General features: G+C 31.9%; 4 protein-coding genes across 4 annotated transcripts; 1 reads left to right on the top strand and 3 right to left on the bottom strand.

Moving 5' to 3' along the window:
- Positions 1-435: 435 nt before the first annotated feature.
- On the bottom strand, positions 436-2,842 carry LOC115718701 (probable glutathione S-transferase parA). The gene is made up of 3 exons (XM_061110608.1): positions 2,656-2,842; positions 997-1,622; positions 436-901 (listed from the first exon to the last, which is right to left on the bottom strand). Exons 2-3 carry the CDS (start codon positions 1,309-1,311, stop codon positions 560-562), a joined length of 657 nt encoding a protein of 218 aa, XP_060966591.1. The 5' UTR covers positions 1,312-1,622; positions 2,656-2,842; the 3' UTR covers positions 436-559.
- A 2,440-nt stretch (positions 2,843-5,282) lies between these two features.
- LOC115721261 (uncharacterized) lies at positions 5,283-12,351 on the top strand. The gene is made up of 19 exons (XM_030650522.2): positions 5,283-5,685; positions 5,882-5,971; positions 6,418-6,440; positions 6,723-6,910; positions 7,016-7,132; positions 7,216-7,258; positions 7,468-7,562; positions 7,718-7,813; positions 7,893-7,947; positions 8,539-8,635; positions 8,802-8,982; positions 9,381-9,549; positions 9,630-9,667; positions 10,108-10,180; positions 10,285-10,389; positions 10,482-10,507; positions 10,588-11,443; positions 11,555-11,604; positions 11,692-12,351. Exons 2-19 carry the CDS (start codon positions 5,930-5,932, stop codon positions 11,823-11,825), a joined length of 2,388 nt encoding a protein of 795 aa, XP_030506382.2. The 5' UTR covers positions 5,283-5,685; positions 5,882-5,929; the 3' UTR covers positions 11,826-12,351.
- A 119-nt stretch (positions 12,352-12,470) lies between these two features.
- Positions 12,471-16,175, bottom strand: LOC115721262 (uncharacterized). Its single transcript, XM_030650525.2, has 3 exons — positions 15,139-16,175; positions 14,869-14,972; positions 12,471-12,955 (listed from the first exon to the last, which is right to left on the bottom strand). Exons 1-3 carry the CDS (start codon positions 15,778-15,780, stop codon positions 12,673-12,675), a joined length of 1,029 nt encoding a protein of 342 aa, XP_030506385.2. The 5' UTR covers positions 15,781-16,175; the 3' UTR covers positions 12,471-12,672.
- Positions 16,176-16,990: 815 nt separating this feature from the next.
- Positions 16,991-23,976, bottom strand: LOC115719023 (B3 domain-containing transcription repressor VAL1). Its single transcript, XM_030647895.2, has 13 exons — positions 23,477-23,976; positions 23,136-23,277; positions 22,116-22,197; positions 21,924-22,025; positions 20,924-21,582; positions 20,701-20,797; positions 20,394-20,568; positions 20,026-20,102; positions 19,525-19,950; positions 19,349-19,398; positions 18,742-18,855; positions 18,592-18,659; positions 16,991-18,008 (listed from the first exon to the last, which is right to left on the bottom strand). Exons 2-13 carry the CDS (start codon positions 23,246-23,248, stop codon positions 17,293-17,295), a joined length of 2,679 nt encoding a protein of 892 aa, XP_030503755.2. The 5' UTR covers positions 23,249-23,277; positions 23,477-23,976; the 3' UTR covers positions 16,991-17,292.
- Between the last annotated feature and the right edge of the window lie 3,470 nt (positions 23,977-27,446).

Here is a 27,446-nt window from a genome sequence, read left to right on the forward strand (position 1 = left end):
AATTAGAGAAAGAGAAGGAGAAAAACGACGGTTGGGAAGTGGAAGTGAACTGGAAGAGAAACTGGGAGTAAAACTGGAAAAATCAGAAAGGACCCTAGAACATTCCTGAGCAGGGAAGCAAAAAATATAGCTAGATGGGGATAAGATTTATTTTATTATGTTTTCTTTGAGAGAAAGTTGGGTATAGGATAGAAAGAGAAAGATTTATTTTATTTTATACTTCTAGAATCTATGTTCAAATAAAAGACAAAAGAAAATTAAAAAAAAAAAAGTTGTCAAACTAAGCTATAAATAATAAACTGCACAATAATAAATTAACGTTAATGTTATTATTAATAATAAATTACAAAAACGTTTATATATGTAAATTATCCAATAAATTACTATTAGAATAGATTGTATTTTTAACATATGAACTAAGTACAAAAATATAGATACAAAATCTTATAATTTCTCATTAGATTACTATTTATACATATATTTATTCTTATTATTATTTATAAAAGTACACACTAGCAAGTACATTTTTTTTCTTTTGCTTCTTTTGTTTCCAAATGTATTACAAGCCATATATTTTCTTAAGTAACAAAACAAAGTCGTAGATTTTGTTGGGGTGAGGAAGAGACTTGGCCACACTATCTTTCTCCATGCATCTTTTGGCCCACTCTACAATCTTGGGACACTCGGACTCAGTGCTGTAATTAGCACAAATCTCAAAGGAGTAAAACCAACTTGTGATGGGAACTAAAGCCAAATCCACCAATCCAAACTTATCACCACCAAAGTAAAGCTTGTCACCAAGCTCTCCTTCTAAGGTCTTTAAGTTCTCAATAAATTCCTTCTTTACAGCCTCTTGTTCATCCCCTTTAGATTTCCACACCCTCTTACCAAGTGAATATATCTGCATTATTCATCCCCCCAAACTTCATATTAGTTGGTAATATTCAAAAAAAAAGTTATGGTATTTATGTAATATGGGCCAAAGCCCAAACAAACCTTCTTGTCGATGTAGTCGGCCCAAAATCTGGCCTGGGATTGTTGATAAGGGTCAGAGGGAAGCAGAGGAGATTTATGAGACCAAACTTGATCGATGTAGTAAACGATGTTTAGTGACTCACAAATGGGTTTTCCGTTGTGAATGAGAACTGGGATCATGCTGTGAACTGGGTTCATTTCAAGAAGAAGAGAGCTCTTGTTGGATAAGTTTTCTTCTTTGACCTCGTATTGAATATCTTTCTCAGCTAAGGCGATTTTTACTCTCATTGCATAAGAGCTTGGCCAGAAATCCAATAACACCACTTTGTCTTCCATTATGGCTGAACTTGTAATTGGTCTTTTGATAATATTGTTGTGTACTATTAGTTATTATATAACACACTTGGATACATATATAGATTATTAAGTGACTTGGTCATTGCTTATGTTAGAGTCTCATTTTTATATTTATTGGTTTCTTCTCCTCTACTCTTTGTTCTTTCTTGTTGTATGGCCTCTTTTTATTTAATTAATATATCTCAGCAGAGTAAACGCATGCATATACCTCATAATTATTATGATTTTTAAAAGCATGGTTGTACGCAGCCACTATTGAATAATATTGATCCATGTTAGGATATTGCCAACTAAAAAAGAGAAAGAGATAGTTAGAGCTATAAATAGTAATACGGTTCGGCAGAGGAGGAGATTACTTTTTATATTGTCCTCTTTTATTTTTACTTTCTTTTTTAAAGTCTATCATTTTTACCTCTTTTTTTAAATATTGAACCAATTTTACTCCTGTCACTTCAAGATATTTTCCATGTGATTCTCTTATGTCAGAGTATGAGTACGATACATATAAAAAGAAATATGTTTTAATTAAATATAAAATTAGACGTAAATTTGATTAATTGATTAATAAAAGTGGTATTTTTCAAATTACCCCTTTTTTGACGCTATGACCTAATACAAAAAAATATAAGCTTACACCAACTCTAATGAGACTTCATAACATTAAATATAGTGTGATTTTATATAAGGCTATTCCTAATGTTAAAACTTAAATTTAGTGTTAAAACAACACCAAAAAACTACTATTTTAACACAATAATAATTTTTCTTTTTTAATTTCAATAACAATACTAAAAATTACACTAAATTTTATATTATTTATTATTCTATTATTTTATTAATATAATAAGAATATTTTAATACAATGTATACAATCAATCAAAACTTATCAATACAATGTATACAATCAATCAAAACTCATCAATTCATCAAAATAATCAAAACACCATAGATGAGTTTGATGAATTGATGAGTTTTGATTGATTGTATACATTGTATTTTAACCACTTAAGGCTAACTCAAGTGATCATAGGAGGGTGTGTGTGCTGGAGGTACTAGGTTCGAGTCCCAGGTAAAATATGATTGTAATATATAAATGCTTAAATAATAAAAAAAAAGAGTGAAAAATGAGTTCTTAAACTCAATTTAGCCCAACTCAAACCTAACAACCCTAATTTCCATCCAATTCAAGCTTAAACAACTTAACTTAAACTCAAAAGCATGTTTTGAACTTAACTCAACACCACAACCTTAAAATTACAAAATCTCCTAACCAAACTCAACCTGAACCTCAAAATTTAAAGAGACAAAGAGGAAGAAGCTTACCCCAAAGCTTGAACAACTTCTAGTCCTTCTTAGGAAATGGTGAAATTGATAAAGAATGCTCTTTGTTGCAACTGGTTTCTAGGGCTTCGAAAGAAGGAGAGAGGAAGAAGGAAAGTTGTAGACTTTTCTTAAGTTTGTCTTTTTATTTTTCTAAGTAATTAACTAAATAAATAGAAAAAGAAATAAAAACCTAATATTAATCTTTAGTTTCAGCCTAGAAACTTACTTAGGACAAAAATCTAAATACCATTAAATGACTATTTTACTCCTTGCAAGAACACTTAAAATAAAACATAAGTTAAGCACATATTTGGTCATTTTCTAACTACCCGACTAAATCGAATTTTCGACATTCTAAATTAGTCCGGTATAATTTTAATATAACTCAACCTTTATTGTCGTGACTTTTCAGACCACTCCGTCGAGTTTCCACGACTGCCGAACTTGAAAATATTTTATTTTAAATTACAATACCCCCATAATCCGATAAAATCTCCGTAATTAATAAATTACGCTTTAATTATTCATTAGTTAATATTTCACTAATTAACTTAATTAAGATTATAATCTTACCCTAATTTTCATATAATCACATATTTAATAAAAATATGTCTAATTAAATATTAGGGGAATTACCCCATATACTATTTTTTAACTCTTTTTTTTTTTTTCAAATTTAAGGTTTGAGTTTCACAGGTGACAGGTAATTTCCCCAGTAATTTTTATGTGGGTTGTTATACGAATTTTAGTTGCAATTTAAGTTGCTCCCTTAGTTGCAATAGAAATTTCTAAATACCAAAAAAAAGAAATATTTTGAAGTGTCAACATACAAAACTTTTAATATTATTATATTTTTCAGAATATTACAATATATATATATAAAAAAAAAAAGAAATTTTTACATGAAAAATCCATTTTGCACAATTTATTACCTATATACCTCTACACGCCTATGTCTACATTTTTACTTACAAAGTTGGTTTTATTACACAAATACCACTTAGTCATCATTCCATCCATCATCAATCAAATCCTACTCTCTTCCCTCTCTTTTTTCATTTTCTATCAATCAATCCATCATTTCACTCTCTTTTTTTTCTTCTTAATTTTTTATTTTTAATTTTATTTCAGCTTTTAATTTTTAATTTTTAATTTTATTTCAGTTTTTAATTTTTTATTTTTAATTTTATTTTCAGTTTTTTATTTTTAATTTTTTTTCCATAACAATTATTCTTTTCTTTTTCTTTTTAATTTTTAATTGTAAAGCTAGTTTCTTATATATTGTTGCTTAGGTCTAGGATTGACTTCTATCAATCAATCCATCATTTCACTCTCTTTTTTTCTTCTTTTCTTTTTATTTTTAATTTTATTTCAGTTTTTAATTTTTAATTTTTAATTTTATTTCAGTTTTTAATTTTTAATTTTTTTACATAACAATTCTTCTTTTCTTTTTACTTTTAATTTTTAATTGTAAAGCTAGTTTCTTATATATTCTTACGAAGCCAAGAAAAGTGTTCTGAGAAATGAAAAATATTTTCACTGGTTTTAGGCACAATCTTAGGAAATCATTGTGCTTCTTATGTATGTTTGCTCAACAAATAATGCAGAGATTTCATTGTCAACGTTTCTGGGAAAAAAGCTAATGTTGGTGCTGATGTTCGAACCGAGGTTTGTTTTCGGTTTCTTTTTGGTTTTCTCCCATATTTGAAATTTTACACCTTCTGTATGTATTTTTTCAATATGTTTTTTATCTAGTTGTTTCATGTCCATTTTTATATCATCAATGGGTAACAATGAGATTTATCATGGATGTTGATGTTCAAAGAGTTTTTCCTGTATTTTAGTTTGTATACAGTTGTTTTGTAGTTTTATTATAGTTTTGCTACTTGCATATGTTATTTCACTATAAAATTAATATGCAACTATTTGCACAAAGCTTACTATGTATAACTACTATTTTTTAGTCCCCATCAAATTAAATTCTTGCATAATATATAAACTATCATAAAACGATAATGCAACTATAAGGCAACTATTTGCACTTGCATACAGTTGTTTTGTAGTTTTATTATAGTTTTGCTACTTGCATATGTTATTTCACTATAAAATTAATATGCAACTATTTGCACAAAACTTACTATGTATAACTACTATTTCTTAGTCCCCATCAAATTAAATTCTTGCATAATATATAAACTATCATAAAACGATAATGCAACTATAAGGCAACCAAAACAAAAAATAAATCAAAATGTAACTGTATATAACGTAGATGTATTATTCATGAGGTTTTTTTAAAAATTGTCACATCATACATTGTTTTGAATTTGGTGGGAGGTCCAGATCTGTTTGTTACAGATCTACATTTCATGAATCTGGATTTCGATATTAGGGGGAGTTGTTTTGATCGAATAAAACAGAAAACAAATGTGTAATTTCGCTTCTTCACGGTTTTTGTTTTTTTCGTCATTTTCAGTTTAGATCATTGCAGGTATTTTTTTCCAGTTGATTTTGCCAGAATTAATAGTTGTATTTTTCTCGTTTTGGTTTCATTTTGGTTGTTTTACGGTTTTGAAACGAGCGCGTATTTTCATCTTCATGGTTCGCTTCTGTCTGTTGAAGGCTTAGTGCATGTGGTATTTTTGTAAATATTTGTATGTGGACTGTATAAATGTTTAATGGGCCGGCCCAAAGTATTTTTGTAATTTTTTTTCCTTTTTTGTATTTTTTTGTTTTTTTCCCCAAAAAAAAAAGTATTCTTCAATTTTTCATTTCCATTTCTTTCAAATAAATGAAATTTATTATGAATTAAATATTTTAAGTCTCCATTTATGTTTCCGTGGCGGGAAAAATAAGACTTATAAGTTAACTCTCCATTTCTTCTAATTCTCCATTGACTTGTCTCTCCTGATAAATGCCAAGCCAAGCACATTGCTTTTCCTTCCTATTCTCTCCATATCTTTCCTCAATTTCACTAAAAAAAACCCTAAATTCTCTCTCTGCCGCCATTTTTCACTCTCGTCGTTAAAGGTATATGTTTGTTTGTTGTTCATTTCTATATTTGCCTTCTTTTTTTTTTTTTTTTGAGAATTCAATGAGCTTAGATTCTTGTGAGTGAATGAATTTCCGGTAAGCGTTATCGATAGGAAAAAGGAACTATATTATTGGTAGAAGATTTATTTCGTTATGATTAATTACAGATTATTTATTTTTTATTGAATGACAGTTTCGCTTCAGTATTTTGGGTATTTAGTCTAAGATTGAATCGTTTAGAATGTTGCAATGGATGGGAGGATCGAGGAGGAAAGTCACTACTGTGAGTATCAGCTTTCTCTTGTTTTTGAATTGTTTGATCCTTCGTGCTCTTTTACATGAGCAATGTATGGTATACAAAAGCTGCACATCGTGATTGAGAATTGAAAAACTTATATTTCATCGCGTTACAATGACAATTACGAAGAATCAGTTAGAAGCTGTAGGTTTCTTTGCCTTTAAGAATGTTATGAGATTGGGATCAAGGTTTATTTGAGCAAACTTGTAAAATTCTGATATTCTTTACTATATTGTACTTTAAGATAGTTCAATTATTTTTTTTTTTCAAAAAAATGGCACTTTAAAAACCATTAGTTGCAGATTTGGTGATTTTGTGGTGCAACTTTTATGCACACCTAGCATCTAATATGATGCCTTAAATTCTGTTCTGACTCTTGAAGCATTTTTGTTGTGCATGATGCCACTTTATTAAATGGGAAATTTATTCAGTCGAGGAGATCCACACAGAAAAGGTAAAATAAGAAAAACATTTTCCAATTCTGTAAATTAACCTTCAATTGTTATTTATGTAAGTATAACTTGCTGCTGAATGATATCCTACTTCCTAGCTTTTCAATAAAGTTGGTTAGAAGTTTAAGACTGAGCCTGTAAGAATATTACAATGCATGGGAACTAAAATAAGTGCTATTCAATCTATACAATTTAACTGAGAGCTAGATGAAAGATCATGACTACTGAAATGTAATCGGTCTATCGAGTTTATATGTTTTAATGCTTTCAAAAATCTTCAATAGGCAAAAGCAATACTTTGAACAAAGGAAACGACAACAGCAGTGTCAACCACAAACAGAGAGGTGTGAGACCTATGCTGATGAAATGGACATATCCGGACAACAGCAGAAAGAACATCGATCGCTGGACATACTCAGTATTTTGAACTTGTCAGAAAATGCTAAAGAAAGGAAATCTGGTTGTTTAAGTGGTATTGCTGTATTATTTTAAAACTAAAACATGACAGCTGCACTTTGTTACTTTTCTATAGACGTTTATGATGTTTCCATCACTTACCTCACTCACAACACTGCAGGAAGAAAAAATCCAGATGTGAATGCTTCAACAAGGGAGTATAATATCACCAATGATTCACCTGTAATCCTTCCTGACAGAGCTGTACTTGCCAACCTTGTTGGAATTAATGAACAGTGTATGCTTTCTAAGTCTTGTTTATGCTTTTCGTTTTTTTAGTATTATGCAATGTTTAAGGAATGGTGATGTTTTCTGTTACAGCGATTCCATCAGGGTTTCACATGGAGACATCATCCCTAAAGAAGTAAGGCATTTTCTGTATTCACATACTGTTGTACACGCACAAAACTATTTCCTTTAAATCCACTGGACAAGTAGCTTTTTCACCTGTAAATGACTTGATGAACACCAAGAACTTACATATTATTCTTAATTAACTCATATTTCTCAACTTAAACTGTGCTCAATGTTAAAATTTTATTTTTGAACATTTGATGAATTATTGCCTCACAGTCACAGGATTTCCCCTAGTGCTCCTGATAGTCATAACAATGCCCTCAATGGAGTTGATTGTAAACGTGATCAGCGAACATCAGCTACAGAGCAAGGTAAGTTGCCTCAACTATTAATTTTAATCATGACAGTTTTGCTGCATCATATTGTGAATGACCAGACTATAGTTATTTATTTATGCTGCTAATTATTGTGCCTTTTCTCTCCCCGCCCACCCTCAAAAATCCGATGGTCATTAAACTTTGTGTAGAGATGTCTGTTCTTGATTTGCTTGGTGATGATGGGCTGAATGGCAATGTTGTAGAAAATCCAGGACATGAAGCTCATGTTGCGTTTTCAATTGAAGGTATGGTCTTGTAAACTTAAAATCTATCAGTGTTTGATTGGCTTGTAGTCTTCTGTGATGCAACTAATGCACCTTTTAGGTTTGGGTAAAGTAGGAGCGGAAACACCAGTCCATTCACCTCAACAATCCAGCAGGTAACTAGAAGCAGTTCCAATGGACTATTTATGTTTTTATTATTATTATTATTATTATTATTATTATTATTTTCCATTCTCAAAGTTTGTCATTCATTATATGATAAACTCTTACTGCATCATTTTGTGTGCTTACAAACATTCCAGCTTCTAATATATGACTTAAGGTTTATGTGGCGTGCATAAAGATAAGTTATAACTTGCATAAAATCTGATTGTATATCATTTAGTTGATATGAGTTGCCCTTAGTTCCCCACTTGAATACATGTATTTTTATTTCTCTGTTACAAATTTATTCTCATTGTTCATATTTTCAGTACATAAGATGTGGGCATCATATGCAATATAGGGGTTGTCTTCATTTAAGAAGAATTCGTTCAAGACCGTATTATTTCTGAGGGAAAGAAAGAAGGAAGATTGGAGAATTTGACTTAATTATTAAGAAAAAAAATTGGCAACTGAAAAAAAGGGGATTTTATCATGAGCTGAAACTTATCCTTATACTTTAAATTGACCTGATTGTAGTTTTCCCAAACAATAAATTCTACTAAATTACTTAAGAACTCAACAATACATTTCTGTTATTGTAGAACCTTTTCCTATGGTATCTCCTCTCCTCTGAAAGCTGCAGGGCGGCAGAAGTCATCTAGAAAATTTAACTCTCAGATAGATGACCTTGAATTTGAGGTGGTACAAGCTTTTTGAGTATCTCTACAGTTGATTATTTTTAAAACTGAAACCTTGCCACCAAGCTACCAACCATCCTTCACTCTTTTAATAGAAATTGAAGTTGAGTTTAAGTTTTGTTATGTCAATTGTGACTAGGCTGATTATTTTAACTTGATAAATGCAGGATGCAATGTTGGATGGTCTTAATGATCCCCTGAGTAATATTGAGTTTTCTACAAATATTATGGACTCAATAAACAGTCCAGATAATGATTCTTTTACTGTCAGAGATAGTTGGCAACAGGATAATTGCAGTAGTAAAAGAAATAGTGCCTTTGGTCATGACAATGAAGATAAATGGACTGGTAGATATACACTTCCTTTTCCTCATGAACAATCATTCTGACCATGCTGATATAGATCTTAGTTTCGATACTTCCAACTGAATAAGGATATATTACCAGTAACAATTTGAAGATTATGTGCATAAATTTATAATCCGATCCCTATGTCAAGCTTTCATGCAATTCTCTGGGTGGAAGTTTTTATAGTTTTTAGCCTCTGATTTACCATTGATTTCTGAGTTATGAGGATTAGATACTGACAAGGCTGTGTAGTGCTGTTTCTTTTATATACATGTCATTGTATTCTCTATAAACATTGAACTTGCTGTGCTTTCATTCAAGCAGTTCTCTGTGCCTTACTAATGTTCTCAGGGGGGAAATGTAATCTGTCTTCTTTTTCTCTTGCTTCTGTCTGCCAGGTAGGCCTACCTTTTCACACCACAGGTTCTTTGATGAGAGAGAGCATGATACGTCAAGAAAAACCTGGCAAAGTCAAATTCACGACAGTTCTGCTGACCATTTTCTATATAGAAATTCAGAGAATGACATGTCAGATTTCTCTTTCGAAGGCCTTCACCAACCTATGAGGTCTTTAATTCTTACTTTTCCTGCTCTATTTCTTGATGCAACATGCAAACCTTCGTGGTAAAGTTGTTAAATCTGTACAGGGCTGGTGACAGAATCTCGAGCAAGTTTGATTTATTAGGTGCTCTCTATCTCACCCCTATTTTATTTCCTACACTTTTTTTTCCTTTATGTTCTTCATTTCTTTTGAGTAGATTTCGTTTTGCTGTTTTCACTTCCATTTTTTGGTGAAAAACACTTCATTCAGAGGTATTTGTTGTTGTGGTCACATTTCTAGCCTCTATCCATGGGTGGCAGTGTATTAAGCTATAAATAGGGACTGAATCCTCAATCTGTTTCAAACTAGTTATGTGGAGAATGGATATTTTTGTTGTGCTGTATATATATATGGGTGACTTAGTGAAGGTGTCTTGGGTTTTTATTCCAACTATTATGGTCTTGTTATATGGAGGTTGATGGGAAAATTTTTATGCTGTATTCAGTTATCTTATTATGAGCTAAATAGCTATCTATGTTTGTGTTCTTATCTACGTCGCTGCATCACTTCTCTTTTGTGATCAGATTCAACATTTTCATATGCTCGGCATCCAACTGCAGAATATGACCACGATTACTATATGTCCAACTGGGATAGGTATGCCTACTGCTTAGAGGTCTAAGCATCATATTGCAAACTATGTTGTTTCTTGGGATCATTTCAATGTTCTCAAGGTTCAGTGAAAATGTGACGGTAGACAGGGCCCCAACTGTAGAAAACATCTTGGATTTCAAACCAGAAACAAGCCCACCAGATCGGTTTTGCTTTACGACAGAGGATGCAATTGATAATTCGAGCTTGCAGAGGTAAGCAGTTAATGTGACACAATGATTTCAGAAGGTTTCTTTTACTTGTGTCATAATTCGAGTTTTTAAATTTCATCTTGTAAATTTTGCAGTGAAGAATCATGCTCATCAAGTGCAGGTTTGTTGGCCAATTATTTTTTCTATCCTTATTTTGGCATTTGTATTAATATGCTGACTGGTTTTATGCAATGATCTCAGTGAGGTATCAGGCAACTGGTAATTTCCTATCAAACTCATCAAGACAGGGCAGGAGAAGACAATGCAATGTTTTTGCTGGATCCGGCGATAAGCATGCTTTTAAGAAGGCATTTGCCAATGTAAACAAGGATGATATCCAACAAGAAAATATGGCAAGTGGCTCTGCAAAGCGCATAAATATGATAAATAATTTGAGGTCAAAACCATCATATCCCTCAAGCTTTCAGAGAAGTTTTGGAGCAGAAGATATTTCGTTCTTCGAGGGAGCACATACTACAATTGATATGAATCCAGGCTCAGACTCTTTCAATCAAAATTTAGGAACAAAAAATAATAGCTTTCACTCTGATTTTTTGGACGAAGACCCTTTCTGTAAATTTCCTACCCCAAAATTACATGGTGGTTCTAACCCTTCTTGTGATAGATTTAACTGCGATTCAGCTGAATGTTCACCTCCTGAGCTTTTCATCCCCAAGATTCCTCTGCATGCTTCCTCAATGAATGTGGAGCCAGATATTCATGTAGATTGTGAATTGAGGAGGAGGCCTCAGGATTCATCTTCTATAGCTGGTTCTCAGGGTGAGACGCCATCTCCTGATTTATCAGCGCAAGAAAGCTTTAGTAAGGATGTTGAATATAAACCGAAATTTGAACCATCCAACTGTGGACCATCTGAGCTGGAGGAAGAATTTTGTATTAGGAATGGGGATTTGGTCTGCAAGGACAAGAAGGCTAAAGATGCTTCACATACAAAGGACAATGATCACAAGGATAGGAAGGAAAGTTTGCCTGATCTTGAGGAGACATCACGATCCGTTGATATCACTGATAAAATTGGGAGTCCAGAATATGATGAGTATGTTAATCAAAGATAGGAATACTGTTTTCCCACTCATTTATATAAGCATTCTTTTGCACTCCTCAAAAAATACTTATAGTGCTTACATTTTATTTTACTTCTTTCCAGGGATGATCGTGCTGATAAAACTCCTCATTCATATAAAAACATGAAAGAAGGTACTTAATTGCTGTTATTTCTAGCAATATGTAATTTGAGATGTTTATACTTTTGGGCAGATTAATGTGATAGTCATGTTAATGCAGAAGTAGAGGATTTTGGGTGTGAAGGAAGGTTTGGTTATAAACAAAAGAGCGGTTATGTGGATTCATCTTGTCAAAAAATGATGTTTCAAAGCTATGTTTTCCAGTTCTTTTGTGTGCATAAAAGGTTGATGTAGGCAAAGGCATCTACTCCCGTGAAGATGGCTTGTGAACACTTACGTTGCATTCTAGACATGATTTCATTTTGTTTAAAGCAGTGGAAGTTTGATTTTTTTCTACACAAATGGGTTCAGGTGAGGCCTCTTCCAATGGCGAAGGAAGAAAAGAATAATCTAGTAATGAACAATATTAAACTCATTTCAGGTCTGAAACTTTCCTTGATGACTAGTGTTATTGCGTTTTATATATTCCTGACTGAATGTGTGCTAGAATTATTTATACAGTATCTAATATCTATAACTATATTAGAGAGAACAAGATGACGAATTAAAATCTTAGATTAGGTTAATGATAACTTAAAAAATATTGCCCTAGAAGAAAATGAAATTCTATTAGGTGATCGATTATTACATTTGCTTAATTTTTTGTTCTTTTGTTTTGTGTGTGAAATAGTAGTTACATATGAACACATTCATATCTAATGTAAAGGTGCATCTCTTGTATTAATATTTCTTTGTCACATGAGAAGATTTGTTTGGTGAAGGTCAACGTGTATAAGATTTCATCTCAATGTTTCTTCTCAAAAGGAAAAGAAAGACTGAATTGTCGATTTAAAATGTCGATGAAATGATGACAGTAAAACAAAAAATACTACAAACAATAAAAATTAAATAAATGAAATTTAATATTGATAAGATTGGAATGAAGCGTCATGATTATTGTAAGAAGAAAAGACAAATAGGACCAACATTTTTTTTTAGGGAAAAATAGGACCAACGTTAAAGGTAAGTAAAACGTGTGATTGATGTTGAATACTATATAAGCAAAAAAGAGGAATATTATTGGTAGATTAAAATATGTTCTCTAAAAGGGGTAATGGTGTTGAGCAGGAGAATAGGTGGAGTATGATGGGGTCATGACAAAGGAATTGGGCTCACTGGAGGCATGAAGCCCATTTGGGGTCCTTGGTGATATTGGGCCTTTTGACATTGAAGCCATCATGGTGGCCGACATCATTGCACTGCGTCCAAGCGCTCTTTCGCTGTGTCTTCTGGGCCCTTTCTCGGCCCATTTGAGCTCTGCTTGCCTCATCACAGTCGGATACCTTGAACAGCAACATCCTGTCTCCCCTGCTCTCTGAATGTACCTATTAAGATTCATACAACATCATTTCCCTTGGCTAAAATTACATTAATAGAATAGAGTGAAGATATGTGCACAAAAATATATTATTATATACCAAAACACTACACTGTATAGTTAAGATTCTTTTGAAACTTTGGATTCTGTTTTAGTAGGATGTAATCGGCTGAAAAAAAAAATACCATACAATATAGTATAGGAAATTTCTACAACTCACCTTTTAAGGGTGCACCATGCACTATTTGCATTTAGGAGATCTTTTTAATCTAATTTTTTCATACTTGTCTATATTATAATTATTTAAAATATCTTTTGAATTTTGACAAATTCGAAAAAAAACATAATATGTTGAAAATATGGTTCAAACAATCTGTTATTCGCATGAGAAATAAATTTTTTGAATCTTAGTTTTGGCGTGTACATTTTTTTTAAATTTTTCAAAATTTTACAAAATTTTTTAAATAACTACAATATAGATGACTATAAAAGAAAAATTAGACTGAAAAATTATCCCAAATGTTGTAACTAAGGTGTATCGGTGCACTCCTTTTAGAGTGTATTGTAAAATTATTTTAGTACATATTTTGTACATAAACCATAAATTATTGGGTGATTCTACAATGCACTCCCTTAGAAGAAATGCACTGATGCACTCTCAACCTGTTTCGGCATTCAAAAAAAAAAATTTAGTCTAATAATTTTTTTTTTTCATATTCGTGTACATTATAGTTATTTAAGAACCTCCTACAAAATTTTAAAAAATTTAGAATAATTTACAATATAAAAAGTAGTGTTCAAATAGTATATTTCATCTACGTATAAAATAAAATAATCACACATGTAACACTGTTAGAATCCTATTTTCGATATGTTAAATTTTTTAAAATTTTACTGTGTTTAATAATTATAATATTCATGTATAATTATAAAAAAAAAATTAAAAAATTATTTTGAATACTAAAATAAAAATAGTGCATTGACACATCTTTTTTACCCCCTGTACTTATGACACTATACTATTATGCCCCTTAATCTATTCAGCTTGTTACGAATAGTCCTTATATAATTTTATATGCATACATTTAGTCCTTCTGTTTATTTTGTTTAAAAATACCGTTTGTATTGATGATGTGGTATTATAACAAAGGATAGAGTAGTAATTTCATCTCTTTTTAGAGAGAAAATTGACTATGAGGTGGCATAATAACTGACAATGAAAGATGATTAAAAAATGATTTCATAGCCCTTTTAAAAAAATTTAATAAAAATAATTTTATTAAAATAATTCCAATCGTTTTTTAGCAGTTCAAATTAGAAAAAGGTGTAAAATTAGGATTCTACAGTATTTGAAAAGATGGATATCACTAGAAAGAACATGAGATTTTTGAAAAATTAAGGTAATGATATTCTATTTTTTGGGATGTTATTTTTCATTTTTTTTTTTCTTGTGATTGTAATTTTTATGACTTGTAATTTATTTTCCTAATGGTATATAATTTTTCAACTACTATCTATGTATAATGCCACATTATTAATTTAACAGTCTTTATAATTTTTAATGAAATAGGGTGGTTGAGGTCCCCGGAGTTGTGTTTGTGGTCCACTAATAATAATAGTGTATTAATTTGTCAGTTAGGAATACTTTCCTAGTATGAGAACAAATTGAAAAAGGACGGCAAAGCAAGTACAATTTCTTATTCCTTCTCACAAAGTCCCCTTGTATTTCTCATAAATCATAATAATTTGCCGGCCAGCTTATAATACATATAATTTTTCATACCACCAATTATGAGGAGAGTACTAAGAGTCCACTATTTTGTTTAGTTAAGTTTTGTATGAAGAATTTTGAGTACATGAAATTAAAGTTTTGTATTCTTAAAAAAAGGACGAAATTCATAAATGAATGTTTAGTAGTACCTTTGGCTAAATTTTTTACCCAAACACTGAATACACTTCCTCCCTTCCGTCATTTCTCCCATGCCTAACTTTACGCATTGCCTGCAATAGACTCTTCCACAAACCTAAAACAACAAATTAAATGATCTCTTAATTAGCTAAAACTAAAGAATTTTGTCAAAGGAAAATTTAATAATTTAATTTTAATATTTGTAACAATTAAATCATAACCCAATTGGATAACAAATGATGACTCAAAACAAATTAACTGATATGTTAGTGAAAACGTACTAAGCAACGATGGCGAAAAATGTAGATATAAGTAGAACAAACGGCACAAATTTTAGAATGAGGAATCCCAGGTCTTCGTCTCCCAGTAGCACCTGGTCTATCTTGATATGTAGAAGCCATGCTCACATCATAATCACGAGCCATGCTACTCATCTCCACCGCTTGCCTGAATCCCGACTCAGCAATAAACGACGAGTTTTGGCCACGACGATGATCACCACCACCATTAATGTATCCATGACGACCATTCACTACATCAACATGGCCTTGACCATGTTTGTTACTAGTTTTAGTAGCACTGAAGGGGTGAATAACGTCGTTCTCTTTTATCTGAAGGAGAGGGTAGTGATGACGATGATTATCTATGGAGGCTTGAAGGGCTTTGCTGAAATCAAGACTTGGGATCTTCTTTAGATGGGGCTGTTTTTGATCAGAAACTGATGATGATGAGTTTACTTTGGAAGTGGTTGGTTGGAGTAGTTTATTAGTAGTAGAAGTGGTGGGGTTTTTATTTTGTGGTGAGTTATTGAAGCTAGCTAGGTCCTCAAAAGTGAGATCAACTGATTCATCTGGTATTCCTGAGTACAATTCTTCAAGCTCCATTCTAGCCTTTGTTATTCTTGCCTTTTCATTGTCCCCCATTCTTATTATTTTGGCTTCCTAATACTAATTAATAATCTCTAAATGTTATTAACTTTCGAAGGAGAGGAGTGTATAGTTGAGTCAAATGGATCCTTTTATAATAAGTAAGAAACCAAAGGTTGAAAGGGAATTATATATATTTAATAGTTAAATTTCTTTTTGAAATGAAGACGAACGTAAAGCCAAATTAATTATAGCTGGAATATGCCGGTCACATACAATGTTGTTTTTCCCATCTAGTGTATGAAAGAATTTACAACAAAGAGATTAAAATTTATGCTTTGTCCTTGTGTACATACTTGAAAAATATATTTGAAAATAACTAGAGTCATTTATCTCATGCCACGTTAACTTTGAGAAGTTAGATGTTTAGTTTGATGGAATCTAATAATAATAATAATAATAATGTAATAGAATAAAATAGGAATAGAAATTAGTTAAGATGTTTGGTTTATTATTAGAATGAATATTAAAATAAATGATAAATTGACAAAATTATCCCATACTTTAATTTTTATATTTACATATATAAAAAAAGTATTACAATCATTTTAGGGTAATCCTCATTATATTACATAGCTTTTCTAATTAACGGAAATTATCTTTTATAATGTAATCATAATTAATTACAATGCAAATTACAATATAATCCCATTACACCATTTTTAAAAGCAAAACTAACAATATAATAAATAATTTGATTCCATTATGATTCTTATTAAAACAAACCAAACATGAGGTTAGACAAGTCTAAAACTCACTTATTAATGGAATATGCATTATGATATAATAACGACCAGGTCATGAGTAGTAAAACAAATTAGTAAGATTCAGCTGGCCGGTCTTATTAACAATTATTTAATTAATTATTATTAACAACACTTTCTTACTAGCTGTAGTTGATTCATTACCTTTTTAAGTGTTGTTCCTTGGTAGAACCAAAGCTCTCAACTTTCAGATTTTAAATTAATGACAACTTAAGATCTGTCACGCGTAATGATCTAAGAAACAGTGAAACAAACACCATTGCAGTTTGTTCTTACCTTAATTTTATGGTTTTACAGAAGAAAAAACCAAACACTAAACAATCTTCTTCACTCCTGGTTTGTGAACATAATATGGTTCAAAATTGGCATAAATAAAGGTTTTCTCATGAGAAGAAGAAAAATTAGTGACTTTTCTCCATAATAAGTACTTTCTATGAGCTCTCTTTTTAGCAAGAAATTTTTCCAAGTAATCAGTGCTACAATACATAATATGGATTTATACACAATGTGGCTCAATAAGCACTCTTTTAAAATGCCATTTTCGTTCTGCTAGCATTGTTTACTGATATATAGAAAAATAAATAAAAAAATTAACACATGATCGAAAAAGAACCAAAGAACGATTATATGTATTCTCTCTAACCACTGACAGATTGTGTATACGCTTCATGTTTATAGTAGTATAAAAATAAATAAGAAAACAAACTTACTTTCATTTTCGGCGAAGAACATTACTAACTGTGTTTCAGTCTAATTTAGGATCACGGTAAATTCCATCGACTCTACTCTCTCGCTCCCAAGCAGATGCACGACACCCCTCATCGGACAGGTCTCTACCACCTTCTCCGGTAGCTTTACTGAGCAAAGAAGAGCCAAGAGTAGGCTGCTGTTCATACATCATACTAGGAATTTGTTTCATGTAATTTTCTAACTGACAACTAGCTGCTTGGACAATACCCATCATCATCAGTTCTGGAACCTCCGGTTGCATGTCTTCACGACTAGGGTGACAGTTCAAGTCAATTTGGCCTGCACTGCTCTCGGCAACATCAGCTTGAACTCGGCAATGGATACCCTCGTTCTCCATATAATTTGTAATCAACAATGCACCTCTATCTTCTTTGCATTGGTTATCATCCTTTTGTGCAGCCTCTGTATCACGTTCTGATTGGCGCTTCTTCTTCCGCAACATGAGGGTTTTGAATCGACGCTTCACGGTCATGCACACATTGCATGTGCATGTTGGTTTGTGTTTACCCTTTCCACTTGGGGGTTGAATACAAACAATACAAGTGCAGCCTGGGCGGTGTCGGGGATGTCTAGTGGTAGCTCCAACTGAAGGTTCACCAGAGTCACCAACATTATCTCCAAGCACTGCAGCACTTGCCAGAGCATCTAAGCCAGAAGGCTCGTGTTCCTGGGCCATTTTATTGTTTTCTGTGGTTCTTCGCTTTTTAAATTCTATATTCAGAGAACGTTTACGAGAGTCAAAAGAGAGGAAGAGGGACAAATAAAAAACCATTTTCGGTTTCTTTTACACATACAAATACATATATATTTCTTCAAACTGCATTTTAATTAACAAGGGGTATAATGTACCAGACCTTAAAGCATAAGCAATAACATTAATTAAAAAAAGACACAGCAAACCCCAATATGGGGAAGGCCACTCAAAATATTCATCACAAATCTCAAAAAAGTAAGAGGAATGAGATGGCAACCAGGGTTCTAGACATCATAGTTTTAGTTCCAACATTAGAAGAAAAAAATGTAGAAAAATCTCAAGAATTACACAAATCATCCATCTAAACAACTTATTGTATTCAAGTAATACTCTAGAACTACAAAAAGCCTACTGGAACCAGACAATTTACATCACTTCTTAGAAGTATAATAACATGAGTTTGGTCTTGGTTATTATTAGTATTAGTTGTGGTACAAGTCTAGGTTGGTTAACTATTTAATGACCAATATATTTACACAACAGACTGTAAAACTCCATAAACGAAAAATCAAGTGAAGGTTGAAGAGGATATAGATCTACCTTTACTTGATCTTAAGAGATTCTCCAATTCCTTCAAGCTTATCTCCTCATGTGCAGAACATGAAGCCCTAGGAAGCACATTGGAAAAATAAGAAGACCAAAACCAAGCAACAAGCCCTCATCTCATGGTTATAAGATATTAATATTCACCTGTTTGAATCCCAAGCATTGTCTGGACAAGTCCACTTCGAAGGGAGGAGCACTTCCAGAGGCAGCTTCCGCCATTTAGAGCAATCATCACACTGTGCCCATTGTTCTTGGTCCCTAAATCACAAATTTCCTATGTTCAGCACTAAGAATACCCTTAGCCATACATGCACAAATTAAAATATAGTTAGTATTTGATGCACTCAAGCTATGTATATTGATCAAATGGTGAATAACCAAGTTGGTGGATACAAGGGTGTCTAACACTAGATGAAAATTTCCAAAAGAGAACGTGGAAGAAGGAAAAACTGATTGTGTTAAAATGGCATAACTGGAAAGCCAGTAAAACACAAATTCGTTGTAGTTTAGAAGTACAAGAAAAAACGCCATGTACACTCCCATTGAAAAGTTACAAAAGCTTTAAATTTGGATTTTCCAGAGGTTTAAAATAAATGATGGGAAAATATGTCGAGATCTTCCAAGAAACACTTCAAACAGTTGAATCTACCTAATTCTGAAGCTTATAGAAGTTTCTATTTACTATTTACGAGGAACAAACAGCGGACAGAAAACATGATCATCCCAATAAACATGTCATATTTATACTTACCCAGTTGGCCTGGAAACAAATATCGTTCTCTTTCCAAAAACTGGTGGCTCCTAAATGATATAAACATAATTAATGAGGGAAGGAAAGAAAAAGAAGAAAATACCAGCTTTAGTGCTTATCATAAAAGCAGTGTCATTTCTAATTTTGAATCAAAAAAGACAGTGACTTATACGTACATCATATTCTTCAAAGTCATGGTCATCAATGGTCACAATGCTTGGCTTCACACTTGGTGGTGGACGAAGCAAGTCTTGTGCTTCTTCCCATGTCAATCTCAGCTCTAGCGCGTCTTCATTATGCATAAGCAACCTCTTACTTTTAGACCCTATATTGCGAGTCTTCTTTTTCTCCAACTTAGTTACTTGCTGCTGTAGTGAATCTTCATTTGTGTTGCAACCATTAGTTTCCGTTTTTCGAAGCCCAAGATCTTCATCAGTCAAATGCAACTGTTCTGGCATAGCATTTACACGAGAGTCCTTGCTTCCTTTGTTAGTCTGGAGGAGACCAGAACACCCATTTCCGGTCGACAAATTCTCTGTTCCACCACCAGAATTGGAAGTCTCTCCAAGAGTGCCGTTGGGAAGAATAGGTGCTTGTGCTTCCTAATTATTCAGTCATCTCAAATTTATACTAAAAAGATAAAATAATATATTGCAATGCATGGGAATGTAGCTAACCTGCGCATCTTCTGTGTTCAATGCCTTTCGATATCCCATAACAAGCTTGCCTCCAGGATCTATCCGACTAAATGTTACTGCATAGAAAGGGAGGAGAATAACAAATTTTAAGTCCTCAGACTTGTTATCAAAATTGAAGGAATAACACATTTCATCTTGAGGAAAGTGAAATTTGCAAAATAACCACATTGAATTTACATCACACAGTGTAAATATGGGGTCACAGAACGATCTGAAGGTCACAGTGTAACTTGCAAGTTTCTAAGATACATGTAAAGAAGTAAATTATATAGAAAATGACAATTTATGTATGTTTGGTACTTCATATATTAAGCTCTAAGCAAGAATATTACAAAGCAGAAATATACCAGTATCACCAGCCTGAAGTTGCATAGACTGCATACAAGGAGTCACTCCTTCTAAAACATACATTCTGCTGTTGTTATTGGGCCAAAATCTGAACTGAAAAGTCCATTCATTTCCCTTCACATCTTGAATTTTTAAGGGAAGGCCTTCTGATTGAGAAATAGGAGGAAAATATGCCTGCATAAATACCAGTTCAATAAATGAATGTACGAAACACGTAATAGGCAAAACATAAAGTGAAAATCTTTCACCCCTCCACTGAAAATTAATAAACAAGACTAAGAAATAGTTGTGAGTTCATAAATATACCTCGGCACATGCTTTTGGAAGAACCAATCGACCAATACGACCAGCATCACTTGCACTTAGCACCTTCTCAAACAGTGGCACAATAGTGGAGTTCAAACTTAAAGATAACATATTAAGGTAAACTTTATAAACAGAAGCCTACTAATCCCACTGGGAAAGATACTATCTAACCAAATAAATGGAAAAAAGGAAACAAAATACAGCAAGTACCAATTAAGGATACTCTCCAGATAGTTGCTCCAGCTCCTGATCAGTAATCCTTGGCCAGTATCGTGGAAGTAGCTGGTTTTTGCCCCGACCATCACCGGGTGGCCTAGCTATGCGCATATGAGGAACAACAGTTTTATTTGACTCTGAACTCGCATTGATGCCAGATTTAAAAGGTTTAGGCAGTATCGGACGACTTCTATGTGGTTCAAAAGAGGGAGAGGGAGTTTTGCTCAGTTCTTTCCCATCAACAGCGCCACCAGTATAAGGAAGAACAAAGCTTGAGGTCCTTGAGGGGGTTCCTAAAGTCATATTCAAAGATGGTTGAAGATGAGACTCGTGACTATCTTTAACCTCTAGCAATGTTTTATTATTGTTTGGTTTGGAAAATGTTAATGATCCAATGGATGACTGAGTCAAACTCGAAAATTCCCGGCCAACATCTCCCAATTGATGCATCATGTCATCTCGCTTTGTTTGACTAAAAGCATTTATCTCAGCCTGCTGAAATCGAGGCAAGATGTTGGGTTCATTAGCTTCCATTATTTTACACAGTTGCATCAATCTTCCCTCATCAACAGCATCGCCGACTATCCTAGTCTGAACTATAGTCGATTGTGACTCACCGGCATCATTTGATCCACCAAATCCTTTAGCTGCTTCATCAATCTGAATCTGCATGACATAAATGGAATGCATTTATGCATGCAAAGCAGAAAAGTGTATGCATGGCAATAGAAAATTCTAAAAAATGTACCAATATAGCTAATCATTGTTATACTTAAGAATACCAAGAGGCAGTCAGAAGACATAATAATGGAATCAACTAGTAAATAATAAAATTGTAAACACATAGTTTGTTCAAGTTATGATGTTTTACTAAACATAGGAGAGATTTTGGCTAGATAAGAAATACGCGCACTTATTTGCTTAGATTCACGAAGTTTGAACAGATGTAATTTTATAAATTCAAACAGAGCCATAGATAATACATAATATGATCTAGTAAATCTTACTAGGCGGTGTCTAGAACTAGTTGCACAATTAATACATCCAACGCCCCCAAAGTCGAGGCACTCGAACAAGGACTTGGAGGCTATGCATCCACAGTGGATACGCTGCAACAGACAATTGAGTTTTCAAAAATTAAGATCTAAAGCAAAATAAGAGGACTACCGAGATCAAATCAATAAACACCACCAACTCACCTTGCCACATGAACTGCAATCTCTCCAACCAGTTTCGTCTAAATGATATCTTTCACAAAAAATAGAATTTTCATAGGCAGATCTGAGAAGCATGCCCGCCACACCAGCACCAGCCAAATAGAAGCAAAAAAGATATAAATACCAAACAATTTCCAACAACATTCAGGCAATTTTGTGCATTATACATACTTCAACACCACCAAGAGGATATAGATCAACACGGGTAAGTAGACAAGTGTCTCTTACCAAAGTAGCATTAGCATATTACAAATACAACACAAATTAGTGTAACAATTGAACATCATAATAATATCGATCAGCAAGAAGTTCAGTGTAACAATTGAAACCAAAAAGTTCAAATCAAAGTGAGAACAAATACATACAACAAACAAAAGAAGATGATCCAGATAATCAAATAAGAAGAAATGTAGGTTGTTTTGGGTTGTCCCAAGTTTAGACCGGCTACATTATCCGACTCCTGAGAAATTAGCTAATTCATTTGCATAAATGGAGTCAATCAGTAGTTAAAGATTATAAATTAGAAAAAAAATTGCTTGGAGCCAACAATTTCACTTGCTCAGACCGTACGTGAATTGGAGTTCTACTCCAATCATAAAAAGTTCACATTTTTAGAATCTCTTTTTTAAACAAAAATAAAACGTAAAATCCTAATACTAATACTAATCTGCCCCAAAAAAATAAATGGTTACATAATATTTACAATTATCAACTAAAACGTTGTTAATTCCTTGTTGTAAAATCAAAATAAAGTTTGTAACGGTTAGACGCAAATAGGCAACGACCCAACGACCCAAATTCTCAACTTGATAAATATCAGATGTCACAAAATCAATAGTCAATTATAAACAAACCCATAATACGCATAGAATCTCGGATTCGAGGGAAAAAAAAAACCATAAACATGATGTACATAAATCCCCGAAATTATCTGCTATATCAAAATTTGAAAATCTAACAACTTATAATGGAGGATAAAAGTAAACATATTTGTATAAATACCCGCAAGAATGGCAGAGATGAGCATATCCACCAGATCGCAGAGTCCACCCCTTCTTCCATTCCAGCGTCCTGGTCGAACCGCACGAAGCATTCATGCAAATCCTAGTCCCCATTAAGCCAAATTGGAATCTTTTCCAATACCCTTTGAACCAAACAAAACAAAGAAATCAAAATCAAATCCCTAAAACCCCTTTTTGATTAAAAACCCAGCTTTGAATCAGCAACCCAATATAAGTTCATCGCCCAGATATATACAACGCCAGTTACCAGCATTTCAGATTGAAAAATAAATACTAGTAAAAACAAATAAATAAACAGTAAAAACCAACCAACCAACCAACCTGGGTGTCTTCCAAATTCACGACCCCAAATCTCGAAACACAAAAACAAGAAGAACAAGTTTCACACATCAAAACACCCCCAAAAAGAACTCCACCTCTGCTCTGATTATTTAACCCAAACCCATAAATCCACTATATATAATGGGGTGAAGAAACGAGTCAACTGGGCAGTTACCAGTGAAAAATAAAAACAAATAGAGAGAGAAAGAGAAAACGGCTGATTTGTATGAGTAAATAATAAGAAGAAGAACGCGTGGAAGCGTATGAGATGGAGAGCGTATTATTATTTGTGTGTGTAGAGAGAGAAAGAAGAGAGAGAAAGAGGAGGAGAGAGAGTGCATGCAAAGCAACAGATGCATAAAATGCATGCACGACACTTGAACACACTACTACTACTCACCTCACCGCTCTCCATAAACAAAGAAAGTCCTCCCCTTTCTCCGTTTTTTTAGTTTTAACTCTTTAACTGTGTTTTTCTGTGATAATCTCACACCGCCTGTTACCTACCGCTTTCTCACCCTCGCTTGTTTAAAGCCAAAAAACGGAGTTAAGCCAAGGTACACTCGCTCGCTCTTATTGCGACAAGTGGTTGTATCCAATTTATGTGCTGCCATGTGTCCTTTATTTGACACCTAATCAATGATAGTTGTCATAGACAAATATTGCCTACTTGTCTTTAAAAATTAATTTATAGTTTTTTTTATTACTCGGTAATAAAATATTATGAATTATTACATCAAAACAAATATAATAAATTATTTTATAAATATAAAAAAAAAATTAAGAATTTACAATTTTTTAATTCTTTTTGAGAAGATTATTGCTTTTTATATATAAAAAAAAAAAGCTGGCCTTTATATTATTTTTTAAAAATAATACTTTAAATCAAATTACGAAAATATAATATAATATTACAGTAATAATTTTAAAAAAAAAAATGTAAAAATATTAAAAGAAGTGCCATTTAAAATATTTTATGCAAATTGCCATATATCTATTTCCTTAAAAAAAAAATTATTATATATCTATTTATGTTCAAACATTAACATTATATTGATTGGGTAGGTAGGTGAGGTGTGTATCACATTGTATTTTTCGTAATTTTCTTTATGGTGGTAAAATGTACTATAGGCCGGTTCAATATTCCAGGAGATTTAATTTAATAAATAATTAAGGAAAGGGTTGATATTTATATAATTAATCACATGGTAAACTTACTTAATTTAATCATTAATACGACCATGTGATAATGCAACGGCTTACATACCATGCATGTGAATAATATAATAATAGTAATTATTTTTTATTTTTTATTTTTTTTTTGCTGCAGAATTTTATAATAATGTTCGATCTCCATCAACGAAAGTCTCCGTGCAATCAATTATTAGTTCCCTTGAAATTAAGGAAGATATGTATATATAAAGACTAGTATTTCTTTCATACGTACCATTCTATTTATTAATTAAGATATTTTGTATTAAGTCGTATTATATTATATTAAATTAGATTATATATTATATTTTTATATAATATTATATTAAATTTTAATTTATACTAAAATATTATATATTTAAGTGCTTATAAAAATTAATACTACATATAATTTTACATAAAAATATTATATAAAATATAATTTAATATAATATTATACAATACAATATAATATAATACGACTTACCAAACCAAACCTAAATTAATTAGTTAATTCTTTACAATTGCATGAACCGTATATAATTATTTATATGTATTTTCATACAAATTAGTTAGTGTTATTCATCACACATTTACATGAATACTAAAGTCAACTAACTAATTATTACAATCATTATAATAAGGAAGATTATGATGGTATATATATATATATACTAGATGAAAGTTACGTGACGAGCTACGTAAATATTAATTTTATTTAAGTTTTAGTGATTTTTTTAAAAAAATTCGGTAACTAATTGTAAATTATTTTTTATTATTTATTTTATAAAAATAGACTTGTTAAGAATGCCATAATTGTATATATAAACTTATGATGTACTTATAAACTGTACTTATGATTATGATTAAAACATGTTACACTTAGAAGATTGAAAGAGACTTCATATTAATGATAAATCAAAGAGAAGAGCTTGCAGTAAATACATCGCCTATATAAATATTTATATATATAGTTCACATGTAAGATTATTAGCTTTGAAATATATAGTTAAATTTCTGTTGAGTCCTGTTAACTCTCACTGTTGTAGTAAAGAATGGTATGGGTCCTTGGAAAGAGTTCCCTTAGGATACCTTGCATCAAACAAACAAGTAGTTAACTATTGTTAATAAGGATGTAGATATTGCAACATCATCAAAATACAGATATTTGTTCATCTTGCCTTACAAGGTAGTAAGATTTGACCAACTTCCTATGAAATTAAATCAGGTATCTTGCCTGTAAGTCTAATATCTAATGCCCATCTACACAAGTTATAAAAAAAAGGAAATAACTGGTAAATAAAAGATGATCATTTTATAATTCGACAACAAACTTTTTAAACTTATTTTAAATCATGGCATATCATCATGAGATGGTACATAGAATAAACAGTATACAATTCTTACAAATTTTAGAGATTTTCAAAGGTAGAAGGAATCTCTCCACTAACCCCACAATTGGTAATACCACTGTCAAGTAAGCAATATAAAGAAAAATATTAGGATTTATCTCAAATATAATATATTATTATTTTTAATAATTATAATAAATAATGTCACATATAATATATTCAAATGGTAAAAAATAATGTCACATATAGTTAATTTATTATTTTAGTTAATATATTTTCAAATATAATATATTATTATTTTTAATAATTATAATAAATAATGTCACATATAGTAAAAAAAATATTATTGTCAAAGTAGAAACCATAATAGTAATTTTAAATATAATATATTATTATTTTTAATAATAATATATTATATTTGATAATAAATTAACTAAAATAATAGTAAAAAATAATAATATATTCAATGTCATTACTATAATATATTCAAATGGTTTGATCCGGTGCGCGACACCCTTGCGATGAGCGACTTTCTCACACAAATGTAAGCATGGTTAGGAGCCTCGACTCCTTTGGTCCTTCGTAGGAGTGTAAATGAATCAAAACGGATCTGATCGGTAGCGTACTTTGTTTCCAAATTAACATTCGCGGTAACGGTGTTGGTCCTGCAAAAATTAATAAATAATTTATATAAAAATTAAAATAAAAATATTTGTAAGAGTTTTTTTTTTCTTTTCACTGTCTCACCATTTTTTGAACATTTTCCTTTCAGGCTAGTTCATGATAACTCATTCTTTTCTTCTTTCTTGATTCTGATCGTTCCAGATTTGGGTCACAACAGATTAGACCCAAAGTTCTTTCAAGTTCTGATATAGAGAATAAGGTTATAATTGGGGAGGCAGAAATTATAGGGGTATGATATTTTGAAGGGTGGGGATCTCGATGCCCTTTTATTCTATAATAAAATATCAAACTGCATTTGCAAATTTGGGAATGGAAAGGAAAGACAGATTAAGTAAAAGAAAAGAGACATGATCTGCAAATAATCTTGCTCCTTAATTTGTCTAATGGAAATACTGACAAAGCCACTTAATCACTGAAATAACATTACAATTTCTATCAATCTAATTTCTTCCAAAATTCTATTTATATTTCTTAAAAATTAATATGAATTATGTCACATACTCTGTTAAGATGGAGAAACACCGAAGGTTATTGTGAAGGAGACATAAAGAGACTGACAGAGAGGTCGGATGAGGGTGAGATGATCATCACACGCAGAGCTAGGTTGTGGTCGTTCGCCTGGGGTCGCTTGGTTCTCATCTACTGTAACCCTAAAATTGCTTAAAAATTTAATTTATACAAAGAAAATATATTAATTAATATAAATACTATTTAAAAAGAAATAATAAAATAATTACGGGGAG

The sequence above is a fragment of the Cannabis sativa genome, chromosome 2 (genome assembly GCF_029168945.1).
Source record: "Cannabis sativa cultivar Pink pepper isolate KNU-18-1 chromosome 2, ASM2916894v1, whole genome shotgun sequence".
Lineage (NCBI taxonomy): Eukaryota > Viridiplantae > Streptophyta > Magnoliopsida > Rosales > Cannabaceae > Cannabis > Cannabis sativa.

What these genes read in the sequence shown, in the direction of transcription:
- LOC115718701 (XM_061110608.1), bottom strand. Translation starts at nt 1,311, where the DNA reads ATGGAAGACAAAGTGGTGTTATTGGATTTCTGGCCAAGCTCTTATGCA. An exon ending in CCGACTACATCGACAAGAAG is followed by an intron (nt 902 to 996) that starts GTTTGTTTGGGC and finishes TGAATAATGCAG; the next exon opens with ATATATTCACTTGGTAAGAG.
- LOC115721261 (XM_030650522.2), top strand. Translation starts at nt 5,930, where the DNA reads ATGTTGCAATGGATGGGAGGATCGAGGAGGAAAGTCACTACT. An exon ending in GAGACATCATCCCTAAAGAA is followed by an intron (nt 7,259 to 7,467) that starts GTAAGGCATTTT and finishes ATTGCCTCACAG; the next exon opens with TCACAGGATTTCCCCTAGTG. An exon ending in TAGATGACCTTGAATTTGAG is followed by an intron (nt 8,636 to 8,801) that starts GTGGTACAAGCT and finishes TGATAAATGCAG; the next exon opens with GATGCAATGTTGGATGGTCT.
- LOC115721262 (XM_030650525.2), bottom strand. Translation starts at nt 15,780, where the DNA reads ATGGGGGACAATGAAAAGGCAAGAATAACAAAGGCTAGAATGGAGCTT. An exon ending in TTTTTCGCCATCGTTGCTTA is followed by an intron (nt 14,973 to 15,138) that starts GTACGTTTTCAC and finishes TTGTTGTTTTAG; the next exon opens with GTTTGTGGAAGAGTCTATTG. An exon ending in GGTAAAAAATTTAGCCAAAG is followed by an intron (nt 12,956 to 14,868) that starts GTACTACTAAAC and finishes GAATCTTAATAG; the next exon opens with GTACATTCAGAGAGCAGGGG.
- LOC115719023 (XM_030647895.2), bottom strand. Translation starts at nt 23,248, where the DNA reads ATGGGGACTAGGATTTGCATGAATGCTTCGTGCGGTTCGACCAGGACG. An exon ending in ATTGCAGTTCATGTGGCAAG is followed by an intron (nt 22,026 to 22,115) that starts GTGAGTTGGTGG and finishes TGTCTGTTGCAG; the next exon opens with CGTATCCACTGTGGATGCAT. An exon ending in ACTTCAGGCTGGTGATACTG is followed by an intron (nt 20,103 to 20,393) that starts GTATATTTCTGC and finishes CTTTCTATGCAG; the next exon opens with TAACATTTAGTCGGATAGAT.